At 38.9% G+C, this 13,885-nt stretch overlaps 2 protein-coding genes across 2 annotated transcripts; one reads left to right on the top strand and one right to left on the bottom strand.

Moving 5' to 3' along the window:
* Positions 1-1,491: 1,491 nt before the first annotated feature.
* Positions 1,492-6,671, top strand: naa20 (N-alpha-acetyltransferase 20, NatB catalytic subunit). Its single transcript, XM_035678776.1, has 6 exons — positions 1,492-1,622; positions 2,024-2,048; positions 2,316-2,406; positions 3,883-4,018; positions 4,625-4,770; positions 6,278-6,671. Exons 1-6 carry the CDS (start codon positions 1,570-1,572, stop codon positions 6,361-6,363), a joined length of 537 nt encoding a protein of 178 aa, XP_035534669.1. The 5' UTR covers positions 1,492-1,569; the 3' UTR covers positions 6,364-6,671.
* crnkl1 (crooked neck pre-mRNA splicing factor 1) lies at positions 6,602-13,806 on the bottom strand. Its single transcript, XM_035678775.1, has 14 exons — positions 13,620-13,806; positions 12,567-12,719; positions 12,239-12,330; positions 11,688-11,846; positions 10,993-11,159; positions 10,157-10,335; positions 9,868-10,038; positions 9,254-9,445; positions 8,976-9,035; positions 8,730-8,810; positions 8,246-8,485; positions 8,000-8,101; positions 7,599-7,847; positions 6,602-7,163 (listed from the first exon to the last, which is right to left on the bottom strand). Exons 1-14 carry the CDS (start codon positions 13,665-13,667, stop codon positions 6,765-6,767), a joined length of 2,292 nt encoding a protein of 763 aa, XP_035534668.1. The 5' UTR covers positions 13,668-13,806; the 3' UTR covers positions 6,602-6,764.
* Between the last annotated feature and the right edge of the window lie 79 nt (positions 13,807-13,885).

Raw genomic sequence — 13,885 nt, forward strand, 5'->3', positions numbered from 1 at the left:
TGAAGACATGCAATGTGCTGACAAGTTCGCTTAAAGCTGTATCATTGAAAGAGGAGCATTTAATACCCCTACAGAATATACTGTACCTTGCAGAGCACTCACAGTTTTTTAGCCTGTGAGGGAAAAATGATTTGCACTCAATGTGCAGACAGCCTGGATCTACAAAGGTTGTACTGACATGTTCTTGTGTGCCTTTTTCATTTTTTCACAGAAAATCATAGAGGCCTATTTTTTATAAACTATTGTAAACTATTTTAAAGCACTTCTGGCACTGGAAAGGGGCCAATAATTGTTTTGACAAACAGCTCAGGATCTCTTAACTCACATGTCAAGAACGGATTAGCCCAATGTAACAGACATGCAAGACTGATTAAAAGAAAATGTAATCGCTTAATCACACACACACACACACACACACACACACAAGAATGCAATTAAAGTTTTATGTAAATTAGTACTCCCAGCTAATGTTTTTGTTAGGTACATGAAAATCAAAGTGTGTGCACCCGCATAAACATGAAGTTGTCATTTTCTATTTAGTGTCAGTGGTTCGTGTCCAGTTTAACTGTGATGAAAAGCAGATTTAATGTTAGTTTTGTGGTGATTGGCGCCTTTAAGAACACGCCTCCCTGCGCAGGGCTGGACGTAATAATCTGAGGATTGTTATATGTGTCAGGCTTGGTCTGTCTTCTTCATTTGAACTTCCAGTGAGAAATTAGATGTTGTTCTTTATTTTAACAGCAGATGGTGATAACTAGGATTACCAGTGAAGTCAAACTTTGATGAAAATGCAGAATATTTAAACCCTGGAAGAAAAAATAAATCGTGTGTTTTGGATGAAAAGAAAAGAAAGTATTGAAATCCTTCGTTTAAGTTAAAGTACTAATACAACACTGTGAAAATAGTCCACTATTATATATGATGTTTTTGGATTAACAATACTGCTGCATTAATATGTATGTTGCATTTTACTACTCTAAATGTGTAAGGTTGATTTAATTTAAACTATTTATATGCTTTAATCTACAGCAATGCATCACATTATATTTAAGACCATCATATGTTTAAAGTGTCACTGTCCAGTGAGAACCATGTATCTCTAAAAAGTCAACTTTCCTTGACTTTTCAGCTTTGTGAAAATGCCTTTCCAGCTCATGAAAGAGTTTTTAAATAGTTTATTTAGATTAAAAAGTAGTAGTTTTCTAAACCCATAAAGGAACATTTCAGTTTATCACAAATACTTATAAACAACACATTTGGAGATTCATGGTTTTTACTGGACTTTTAAGGTCTAAAAATCCTCTAAAAAAACGTAACTAGTAACTAAAACTATTAGACAAATGTAATTAGTTACATTCCAACACTACAAAACACAACCTTAAATACTGAAAACAGGCCAAACTCATATAAATACACATTACACATGAGTTAGTATTTGTTTTCATGTTGTTTTAAAGCAGTACCTCCGTTTCTGCAGGGGGCGCTGCTCATTTTATTTCTGCCTTTTAATGTAAAACCAATGAGTCTCTTCCTCTGTGAGGTGAAAGGACACAGAGCAAGCAAGCCAAGATGACAACATTGAGACCATTCACTTGCGATGATTTATTCAAATTCAACAATATGTGAGTGAAATCTTGTCAGTTTTACCATTTAGGCTCTGTTTATTAACCAGCTGTCTTGTGTTAAGTTATCCGCGCGTCCTTGTTTTTGATGTGCTGGCTGGAAAGAATGCTGTGCCAAGCTCCATTTAAAAAAATAGAGAATTAAGGTAGTGCCGTTGTTATAGCCAAAAAAATGATTCCTATTAATGCTTGACTGAAACAGTGTGAGTTTATAGTATCCTCTGAAAAAAACGGCACACATTTAATCAGCCATTTAACTCTGGTTTCGTGAAAAATTGAATCTCTTTGCCTGCTTACGCTAGGATTGTTTGTATCTTCATAAAATATATTCCTATTCTCCTAGAACAACTATTATTGACGAAGCATAAAACTAACTGTTGTTTGTCTGTTTTGTTCAACAGCAACCTGGACCCTTTGACAGAAACTGTATCCTTCATATTCAGATGGAAATATCAGCTAATCTGTCATTTCACATGTGACTTAATAAGTCATATAATTCTCTTTTATTAGGTCTGGTTATATTATCTGATCACATTTAATATACACTCAGTTGTCAGTTTAATAAGTGGATCAAGTAGTCTGTAGTTGGTGCTGCTGTTGAGCTGTAGTGTGTTATACAGAGGGGTGTTTCTAATATCTGTATGTTTTATATGTAACAGAAGTCTGTAGTTTTCTTTAACTCTTCACCTCCAGTATGGGATCCCATTTTACCTCCAGTACCTCGCCCACTGGCCGGAGTACTTCATCGTTGCTGAGGCTCCCGGTGGTGAACTGATGGGCTACAGTAAGTCCTCTTGTCAGATTTTAATATTTTATTGCATTTGATGGTTGAGTGGTGGTGAGATTGTCCCTTTTTAATAAGAGAATTTAACTTTGCATACTTCACTTAACCCATTTGTTTTCATTCTATGCACTTGAAGGTTTTTTTAAATACTTTTGTTGTTGGCAAGAAAATAAATGTCCTTTTTGTACCCATTCCGTAACTAATTCTGTTTTAATCATGGTATATCAAGGCAATATACAAAAACTGTAGACATAACAACAGACCATAAAAGCCTTGGCTATGCATGCTTTTCGAAAACAACATAGGTATAAAAATAATTAAAATAATAAAGTAAAGAATAATGTCATACGTAGGAAGAAAGAATAAACCAGATCCATCCTCCTCCAACACATGTATTGTAGTGAACATCAAGTCTCCCTAGGAGGTACAACATGGTATTAATCGAGTACACACAGAGTACACAAGAGTTAAAGTATTACACATAATCAACAGTAGCCTTACAGTAAATTAACAGGTCACTTTTATGTTACTCAAACAATGTAAGATCAATAATAAATGGATTACATACAGATAATGGTCCAAAAGATGGTTGCATTTGGTTAGTTTGGTCACAGATCTGGGGGTCTATGTGGACTGTGTGAATGAGGAAACAAACAGGAGGGGGGGGGGACACAGAGTCAGTTACCATGGTGAACTGAAAAGTTTCCCCTCGACTCAGGGTTAACAAACTAAACCTCTTTTTTTCTAGGCACAGACCCCCAATGATGTAACAATGTCACTTAAACTACCGTTGCTATGGAACTGTGCCGGAAGTGGTTGCTACTAGCAACAGAATGTTCCAACCGCTGGTGGCAGAATATTTAGAATTCTGGAACCATTTATCTCTTCTATCTCCAACTGTACGTGACGACAAAGCAACGTCAACAAAACATATATTCACGCAGAATCCGCACTCAACAAGTATAATGTTCCCTGGGAGAAAGAATAGAAATAAGTAAATGGGATTTTAAACATGAATTCAAAACTGGGGAATGACTTTATCGCCATCTGGTGGTCAGTCGATATGATGACATGTTAATCGTAAAGAGTCTCATGAAGTACAGTCTTCTAAACATTTACTGTCTCATAAATGTTAAACATTTCATGTGTATTGCCCTTTGGAAATATGTTTCTGTTCTTATCAAATTGCTCATTAAAAGCTGCATGAAGTGTCTCATATGAAATGCTCTATTACGCTTTAAAAATACTGAATCATTTGAAAATAATTTCATTATTAAGGTGAAAGGAAGAACATCGGATTTCAGATTTGAAGTGAGCTGTCTTGGTTTATTAATCTAACATAACAGCCACACATTTTACTTTATCAGCATACTATTTTATGTTTTTTTTTTCTTCTTTTTTTAGTTTAGTAAAATAAATAAATAATAAAGCTCATGTGACTCTGACTCTCACGGCTGACTCGTTGCTTGCTTGCAGTCATGGGGAAGGCGGAGGGATCTGTGGCCCGGGAGGAGTGGCACGGTCACGTCACCGCTCTGTCTGTGGCCCCTGAGTTCAGAAGACTCGGCCTCGCTGCCAAACTCATGGAGATGCTGGAGGAAATCTCAGAGAGGTTTGTACCATCGTATTCCAGAGTATACAGCCCATACTGGACAGTAACAACACAATGTTGGAATGATATCTGAAGGAATATCCCAAATTCAAATTTAGTTTAAAAAAGTTAAAATCTGCAAATACTGGAACAAAAATATATTTAATTTAAGCAGAGTGTGCATGCACAGCTTTTTGAGATTAGGTTGTGTTAAGATGTGGGAAACAAAAATGTGTAAGATCCCTAAAATCTGATTAAATTTTATTCTAAACTCCAAATTTTCTTGAATTCTTTCTAAATTTAGTTTTTCTTTCTACATTTGTCCATCAGCTCTCAACCAAAATTACAAAAATATCAGACATATATTCCCCCTGCTGTGAATGTTTGACGATCAGTGCCCAGGAAACATCACAACTCTTTTTCAATACACATTTCCCTCAATGCATGATGGGGTTTTAAAGCTTTTTGTGTTCAAATTCCCTCAACACATCAGTACTCTTTGTTCTGATACTTTTATTCTGAAAATCACCTTCTTTGCAGTAACAGATGTTGTTGAGGTTTAGGAGCTGAAGGAAGTTATTTCACCATCATGGAGGGCTTGCTGTGACTTTTAATGTCGTCTTGTAGGAAGGGCGGATTCTTCGTGGATCTCTTCGTACGAGTCTCCAACCAAGTGGCGGTGAACATGTACAAACGTCTGGGCTACAGCGTCTACAGGACGGTGATCGAGTATTACTCGGCTAGCAACGGAGAACCTGATGAAGACGCCTACGGTGAGAGGAGTTGTCAAAACGGAAACCAGACAATTAGTGAAAAAATATTTCTAATATATATCCCCAGGTTGTCGAGTACAGATGCCAGCGGAGTTTAGTTAGTTGCAATCTGCAACTTCACCGCTAGATGCCATTAAATTATTCACACTGGTCCTTTAAATCACCTGTTGAGTGGTAATGTAACTGAAAGTACTGATGGATATGAAACATCTAACACTGTGGTGCGTTCAGGTGATGTGTGAAACTTGAGTCGTCACCAAACACTCAAAAGCTACTGAGCTCCTGAAACTGAAACCAAAATAACCAAATATAATAGTGAAGGGATCATGTGACTCTTGCATTAAAGACTGCTCAGCAGACTCATTTATTCCACCATACTGTATAGTATGTCAAATGCAGTACGCTAAAAATACCAGGGTATTCTACTGCATCCGTACTTTGAAGTATGCAAGCCAGACAGATGTAATTTTACTGTCGCGAATATAATGCTGCATGTTGCATACAGTACAAAGTAACAACAGCAGAACTCTTTGGTGAGCTCGGCAAATAGTGTTTTGTTGTTTCTCCTCTCCAACTGTAGTAACCCGTTCCAAGTAGCATACTTTTTCAAATTTGACAGATGTACCAGGAAAAGGCTTAAAATTTAGGGTGTAATGTTATGAAGAAGTAGTATGTCCCAATTGTAATATTACTGCATTAAACAGTATGTACTTTTTAAGGGCAGCTGCAGCACAGAAAGTGAAAAGAAAAAGTGTAATCTGGAAAGCAGCCTCAGACTATGGCCACACTAAAACACAGGGCTGGCATTTTGGGAAAGCTTTGTTTTTAGGGGTTCTCAAAAAAAAAAAAAAAAAATCCAGGTTTGTGTCGATAAACTGATTCAGCAGGGTTGGTACAGATGTAGTCTGAGGTCTCGTACAGTAGTTGGTTCCATAAAGTACAGCAAGTGAACACAGTGGAGGTGGCGGTCTGAGAGAACCTTAATTAAATATCTTGAATGTCAGTGTTCAGCATTTAAAGGGCCAAGTTAACTCAAATTATAAACAATGTTCTTACCTACCTTTAGTTGTGTCCATGCCTGCAAATAGTTTGGTTTTGTTAGATGTCTGCTTACCTAATACAACAGAGGTGAATGGAATTTAGTTTGTGTTGCTCAACGTATTTAAAGAATTCAACACCAACATTTCTTTTTGGGGAAACAACATCCTGGTGTTTTCATTGGAACTGAATAAATAATCTTCTGTTGAGGTTCCTTTTGAATTTTCAAAGTTTTGAGCAGCACAGATACAATTTTATCAACCTCAATTGTACTGTGGCTTCAGCAGAAGTTTCAGAAAACTTGGACAAATAAAGCAAAATCCACTGGAGGTAAACTCACATTTTACTGTATTTCGATGACTTTCAATTATCACACTCCACTTATCAAACTCCAGAGCATTATAAACCAATTCTGTGCTGCAGAGTCATATGGCTTAACTGACTATATATTCTTTCCCTCTCCCTGCAGATATGAGGAAAGCTCTGTCCAGAGACACAGAGAAGAAGTCGATCATCCCGCTGCCACATCCTGTCAGACCAGAAGACATCGAATAACAGTAGACTGTGGCTCTCTGACGCTCTGCTGTGTGTCCTGATAATCACATGTGAATTATATGTAATTACAGGTCTTGCTCGGTTACATTGTACATAGTTAAACTGCTCATCATTTCTCAGTGCTTAGTCAGAGAGCCACTGGTTGTACACATTTTTAATTTCCTAACTGATCGGATACCCATTTATTTCCTGTAAATTCTACATTAACCTTTGCTAAAGAAGTAAGACAACAAGCGAGTTTGAATTGATGTATGTATAATGACACAGTGGCAAAGAAAACATGGTCATACAATAAAGACTGCCTGTGAGCTGGGTTTGTTGTTTTTGTTAAAAAAACAGATCAGTAGAAAAATCAATCCAGGATGGACTCTTGTCGCAGAGCGGGGGACAAAAACATAAATCTAATCTTTATCTTTATCTTCATCTCCGCTCTTGTTCTCTTTCTTCTCTTTCACCTCCTTCCCTCCATCATCTTTATCATTACTGTCACTCTCACTACTGCTGCTGCTATCATCATCATCTCGGTCGTCGTACGTCTTCTCCTGTTCTGTTTCTGACGCAGTGTTTCTGTCGGAGTCGTTTTTCTCTGCCATGTTTTCAGAAGGAGCTGCAGGGTCGTCGGAGGACGCCGGCGATGTCATCTCTTCAGCCGCCGGAGATTTTTCTGAAACCTCCCTGTCCTCTTCCACTATCTGCTGCCTCTTCCACATCTTCGCCATGGCCAGCAGTTTGAGGTTGGGCTGGTTGGCGGCGTCCTCTGGGAAGATGTAGTCGTAGTACTCCTCCCAACCTGCGTCCGACTGAAAGAATCAGGAACAGATATTGTGATTAATACCTGTAACAGGCTGAAACTAAGACTTTATTAAATGAGTCAATGTGTCTTTAAAATGTAAAACCCAGAGATATTCAGTTTACAATCATATTCAAATACTCATATTTTAGAGGCTGAAACCAAAACAGGTTTATTTTTCTTTGATAAATAACTTAAAAAATACATTACCAAGCTTTATTGGCATGGATATAATTATAAAACCATATTGCCAAAATACTCTAAAACCTCTATAGGTTCCCCATCAGATCAATGCAAGACTAAGATTTTATCTTAAATAGGGAAATCTTTCAAATTTTAACCAGAACGAGACCTCCACACTGCAAATGACATTCTGTTGCGTCTTCAATATGACATCACAGTGCTTTGTTATAAACCGGTTTGCTCCTCGACGTCCAGTTCTTACCCCGTCCTCGGCCGTCAGCTTTCTCCTCTTCTTCACCTTCTCCGGCAGCAGATTCCTGACCCTCTCCATGGTGGTGTCGGAGCCAAACTCTTTCTCAAAGTCGCTCCAGGACTCGAGCAGCATCAGCCGCTCCTCCTTCTCCTCGCAGTTCCTCATGCTCTTGTTGGCCTCCTCAAAGATCTGCCGGCACCTCTGCAGCCTGTCGCTGCTGTCGATGGATAACTCAAACTTGGCGTAGCTGATCCAAACCTGCACCAGAAGAGGAGGAGTCACATCTCAGTGTAATGACATGGTTGGTTCATTAAGAAAATTGGGATCAGAGTTTCAAATCTTTCTCAGATTGGAAAACATTTTTTTTTCAGATTTTTAATGAGCACAGAAAGCTAAAATGCAGTTCTCACCTTGACATGCTGGGTGCGCTGCAGCAGCCTTTTGTAAAGGTTTCTGGTGTTTCCAAACTCCTCCTGCTCAATCTCAAAGTCAATGTAGGACTTCCACAGCACCTGAAAAGATGACAAAAAAAAAAGTGTTGTGCTGCGCTGACATGGATTCAGGCAAATGGTAGACAGCGAAGCGAGCAGGATAAATCCCAAAGCCCCTCCACTAGATGGTGCCAGTGTTTGGTTGAAGAGATCGTTTATCAATACCTCTGGCATGTCCAGTCGTGGCTGTCCGATGGCGAGTTCGAAGATGCCTCGGGCTCTTTCCATGTCTCCCAGGATTGTCTCCAGCTCTGCGAACTTGATCCAGGTGGTGCAGTTCTCCGGACTGAACTCCAGGTATTTCTCGTACAACTTCCTGCAGCGGTCAAACTCACGCAGCTGCAGCTCCAGCTCGATGTAGCCCTTCAGCAGCTTGTTCTTCGGGCATTTACCGATCGCTGTACCCTGAGAAGAGAAACAACAATGATCATAGTGTATTGTGTGCCCTCCTGAAAAATGGATTTGAATCTCAATGAAACGTTTACGTGGTTAAAGAAAGGAAAATTAAAATAGAGAGACAGTGCAGAAAACATTTATGTAAATGTAATACAGTTAATATCAGAACAGATTAAACTCTAATAAACCTTTAGACTGACTAAAAGTATGCAAGTATATATTTTGACAACCCATCAGTTCTGGTGAATCTTACCATGACCTTTCTGGCTCCCTGCAGGTTCTTCTGTCGGATCTCAAACTGAGCGTATAGCAGCCAAATCTTAGCAAATGTGAACTGAAATGAAAACATAAGATTATCGGAATCTGGAAACAAGACTTTAACTATTATATCGACTATACCAGCATTCTGTTTTAGTTCAGAGACACTAGTTTTCTCTTAAATGTAAGAAAAACAAAACAAAACAGAATCATTCTAAGAAAGGGCAAAAATCTAAATTACCTTTTTATGCGGGATAAGATCCAGACAGGCCTGGTACACCTGTCGTGTTCTCTCAGGATCCTGACAAAAAGATAAAATAATGAATAAATGTACATCTAACATAATTAGCAGAGCTTATCGTTGATTTCTCATTTGTTTTTCTTTGGGATGGCATCTTAATTCATTAGAAAATAATTGCAGGTCATATTTCTAACTCTAACTGATTCCTCTCTCCTTAGTTTCTTGAAGGGAAATGAAAGTTGATGATGATAATGATGAAGAAAAGCGAGTGAACCGACCTTGACCTCCAGCTCTTCGTACAGAGAGTAGTTGATCCACAGGTAGATGTATCGTTTCCAGTGTCTCTTCTCCTGGATGGGGGGGATGTTGGCGATGGCTCTCTCATAAACCTCTCTCACTGTGTCGGGGTCAGCGTCGTTCTCCACCAGGCGGAGGTAATCAAACCATGCGTCATAGTTGTGTGGGTTCGCCTGATAGAAAAATGTCAGTGAATAAGGGAAGTAACTTTTATGTCTGTTTGAGTAGAAAAGGAACACTAGATCACTGGTAGGCTAACTAAACAGTTATTTTTAGCTATTTTCAAATTAATTTGCACCTGTGCTTTCAGTTAGAATATTGTACTTTTCTCTTAAAACAGGGAAGGTAACATAATGTCACTTGTTTTAGGTCAGGTTTATTTGTTTCATGGGGATTATCGTTTATTAGTGTGGATGAAAACATCGTTATTGTTATACTAATTGTTCTTCGTGTGAATGGCCCTAAACCTAAAAGGCCATTCACGTTATGATATCAGATTAATTGTTATATAACTAAATCTTACCATTAATTCATGTGAATCACAGATTCTGATTTTTATAAATATAGATTTTCCACAACTTCCTATTGTAAATACCTTGACTTCCTCCTCGTACTGGAACCTTCGCTTGCTGACGATGACGTCCTCGATTCCCCTCCGGTCTCCGAACTTCTTCTCGAACATCGTGTAGTACTTGAAGAGCTCTTGTGCCTGATGTTTAGGGATTCTGTCCAAAGCATACTTATAGATCACCCGAACACGTTCAAACTGTAAAGGAAGGGACATTTCATACGATCAGTCATTCAACAAGTTTGATTACGAAGCAATGAATGAATTGATACAATATGTTACAGGTTAGTTTTGTTCTATACTGAGTTGCACAAACCTCTTTCTGCGTCTCTTCAAACTTGGCGAAGGCCACAAAGAGGTTTTCATCCACATGTTCCTCTCCGAAGAACTCCACCGCCCTCTCGTACACCTTCCTGCTGTGAGCAATGTAGCCATGCTTCTCCTCAAAACGAGCATACTTGATCCAGTTCTTCACTTCGGGGTGAACCATGACGAGTACAGCGGAGTTAAGGAGTTTTTATATAACAAATGTCATCAAAATACAAAGACTGTCACAGATGTCTTCTTTTGGTGCGTCTGTTCAGAGTTGAGCTAAAATAATGAGGTTAGGTGATTGAGGGATTAGTCAAGCCAAAGTAAATTAGTCAGCAACTATTCTGATTATCTATTTTGATTAATTGTTGCACTTCTACAAAATATATTACAAAGATTTTAAAACAACACAAAACATTATCTAGTTCCAGTTTCTCGAAAGTGATGATTTACTGCATTTCTCAGTTTTATAACATTGTCCATTGTGGCCAGGGAAACAGTGATGAGCATTTTTCACAACATTTTATAGTATCTAGTATTTTTTTCTTCATTATATACCGGGAAAAAAAAGTTTCAACATATATGCCGATACCCCTACGTCTGCTTGTTTATGCTTATAGCTGGGTGCCTAAATTAACTTTCAACAGTCTTTGAGGGAGGACCATAATGTGCCTCCTTGTGTGTGTTTTCGTATCAGTTTTTCGTACAGTCACTTTCCCGGTACAGTCCTTGTTACTGCAGCCATATGTCTCCTATGATGAACATGAAGTCAGAGACCCCTCATCTCAGAGTGGGTTATTACTCAGAACACGACACTTGAAAACACAATCAAAAGGATATATCGCTCATAAATGGTGCGAGCTTTGTCCACCTCCTTGTAGCGGAGCTCAAAGTTGATGTAGGAGTGCCAGGCCTGCTCGTCAGGCTCCCATTCCATCCAGCGCTCAAACACCTGCCTGCAGCCGGCCACGTTGCCCAGCATCTCCTCCATGTAGGTGTACTTGTACCTTTCACAGGACAAAAAGTAAAAACATAAATTAAACAGAGGCAGACTTTTGGATAGTCATGTATAAAAATAAAAGAAGGCTACACACCAAAGACTCTCTCGCATACATTTTTAAAGCTTTTCGAGGTTTCAAACACACATTCTAAATAGATCAAAGTGTTCTGTTTCCTGCATTTTCTAATGTAAACAGCTAATCACCTGTTTCCTAGCAATGCAATCCAATTAATAAAATTATCTACAATACATTTTAGGAGTCCATTCCTCCAACTTTTTCTGTCTGTAAATGTGAAATGATGCTACAAACTACAACGTCTGATTTATAGGCTTGTATGTTACAATACGTCCAACCTCAGACAAATTGATTTCTTTTATTTTTAGTCTTTTAACTCTAAACACTCATTTTGTTATACAACCTTGTGTTGTATAATGTTTGATTTTTGCTGTTTGCTCCTTAATAAAATACATTTCCCACTGGTCATTACCAGAAGAAGCCAAGGCAAATGTTGCTGTATGCTGATGTAATTCGTACCAGAACTGGTTGACTCGTGGGAGGATGGTGATGGCTCTGTCCCAGATGTTGCGGGCATGGTTCACCTGGCGGCTCTTCATCTCCATCTCGGCATACTTCAGCCACAGAGTGATGTTGCGGTGATCGACATCCAGCGCTCGCTCGTAAATGGAACGAGCCCTGAAATCAGAGGAAGCATTGATGAGGGAAGATTATACAGCAGGTGTGGAGGACTGTTAAACAGGCAAAAGGTACCTACAATATCAAAATGGAAAGTTTGGGTTTTTGTTTTTTTTTTTCAAAAAAACCTGACTCCTCCAATGGCAAAAGGCTAATCACCAGCATGAAGCAGTGGTACAGAAGGTTACACATACAAGTTTGTCACTAGAACATTATTATTTTAGTTGAGAAAAACTGTGTGGACAAGCAAAGAAAGTCCCTCCTGTCATGATGTACCTGAGCAAAGCAATGAAACCTTTGCAGCCACCTACACTGACATTCTAGGTTTTTTTCCTACTATAGAATTTCTAAAACTGCAGGAAAAAATGATTTTGTAGCAAAAGGCACAATACCTCAGGATCTCCTTCAGGCTTTCCTCCCATTGTGCGTATTTGATCCAGTTACTGATGACCGTGCGATTCTTTCTGATGTTGTCCTCAAACCCCTGAAAGAAAAGACGGACAATAGTTCGACAAAAAGTAAAAGAAAAAAGAAGTTTTCTTGAAGATGGTTAACTCGTGGTTTAATTGTATCTCTCACTGGACAAGAAATTATGTTAAAACGTGAGTAAAAAAACTCTGAGGAGCATGAATTGGAGATTTCACACATCTGCAAACTGCAATACTGCATAATTACATCAAAACATGCCGTCAGTGGAGAAAATGAGAAGTAAGCACTTACCTTTCTCTTCTTGAGTTTATAATCATTCAGCTCCTCCTCATCGGTGATCTTCTGTTTCGGCGGTGGTGGCAGAAGTTCAAGCTCCCTCTCTTTGGCCTCCCTCAGCAGCTGCTCAGCAGTGATCTGAACCTCTGCAGGAGCTTTATTCTTCACCTGAAATACAAGAAGTTATTTAACATGTTGTCGCTCCAGTCACGAGCATAATGTCTTGATGTTCTTTGTGTCTTAATGCTGAATATACTTAACCTGTTAACTGTGCAAACCAAACCAAACTTCACTGAATAAACTGGGATTATTTTAGAGGTAACTGGGAGCCAGCAGCACACGTTGAATATTTTACATTCTACATTCAGGGTCCAACACCAGCTCCCAGTGAAACAGGTATGTTGAACTGCTGTTGTTGTTAAAGTGATACAGGTGAGAATTAAGATAAATTCCAGTTCATGTTTTAGTGCACATTACATGATGTTTGAGGGCTTCACTTCAAGCTTCAAGTATTTTTTGTGGCAGAAATAATCAGAGAGCATTGGAGCGTAAACAATTCACTTTGTTTGTAATGTTTAATTTAAAATGTTATAATTGTGTACATATGTTGCTTAACATAAGGTGCTTTATACATCCAGTATTACTTCTCCTCCTCCTCCATACTACTACACTATGCAGCACTGCCAACTCAACTTAATGTCTATGCAATGTTTATGACATTTGTGTAGATGTGTTTGTCTAACTAACGATTACATTGATGTGATTCGCACTTTTGGAGAAGGGTTGTAGACAAAAAACATGAATAAAACTGGTAAAAAAAAACCAAAAGCAGCATGGTGGAGAATATTTATAACAGCTAATATAGCCAACAACTCAGGTAGGGAAGGAAAGTGAGTGTAACAGGCGGTAAAGGGTTTCCGTGTGGCCACCATAATATATTTTAATGCACATTATTACCCGAGATTACGAATGTGAAGATATAAAAGCCAACATCCACTCTATCTTTTAGCATTAGCTTAGCCGCAGTCAGCTCATGGCTCCGGCTTTAGAGTCGTTGTTCTCTTTTACCTTCGCCACCTTCGGGATCCGCTGTTTCCCTGCCGCGGTGGAAGCCATTTCACCGGCAGCTGTGTCCAAAAGTTACCGAGCTAACTTTGAAAAAATGTTCCGACAACTAAAAAGAGAGTTTGTGAAACGTTTTGTGTTCACATCCACCGCCAGCCACCATGACAGTACCCGGCAGGCCTTGCGAGTAGAGTTGGGGGCGTTCACGAACGAACCGACTCTATTGAACGGATCTTTAACTTGAACGATGGGAACCGAGTCGCAGTTGA

Source organism: Morone saxatilis, unplaced genomic scaffold (assembly GCF_004916995.1).
Source record: "Morone saxatilis isolate NCDOM2014 unplaced genomic scaffold, NCSU_SB_2.0 Contig7, whole genome shotgun sequence".
NCBI classification, from domain to species: Eukaryota; Metazoa; Chordata; class Actinopteri; family Moronidae; genus Morone; species Morone saxatilis.

Coding starts and splice junctions, on each gene's coding strand:
- crnkl1 (XM_035678775.1), bottom strand. CDS start 13,667: ATGGCTTCCACCGCGGCAGGGAAACAGCGGATCCCGAAGGTGGCGAAG. Junction 7,848..7,999: donor AGCGCACCCAGCATGTCAAG/GTGAGAACTGCA, acceptor CTTCTGGTGCAG/GTTTGGATCAGCTACGCCAA. Junction 7,164..7,598: donor AGCTGACGGCCGAGGACGGG/GTAAGAACTGGA, acceptor TGATTCTTTCAG/TCGGACGCAGGTTGGGAGGA.
- naa20 (XM_035678776.1), top strand. CDS start 1,570: ATGACAACATTGAGACCATTCACTTGCGATGATTTATTCAAATTCAAC. Junction 2,049..2,315: donor TGGACCCTTTGACAGAAACT/GTATCCTTCATA, acceptor CTTCACCTCCAG/TATGGGATCCCATTTTACCT. Junction 4,771..6,277: donor ACCTGATGAAGACGCCTACG/GTGAGAGGAGTT, acceptor CTCTCCCTGCAG/ATATGAGGAAAGCTCTGTCC.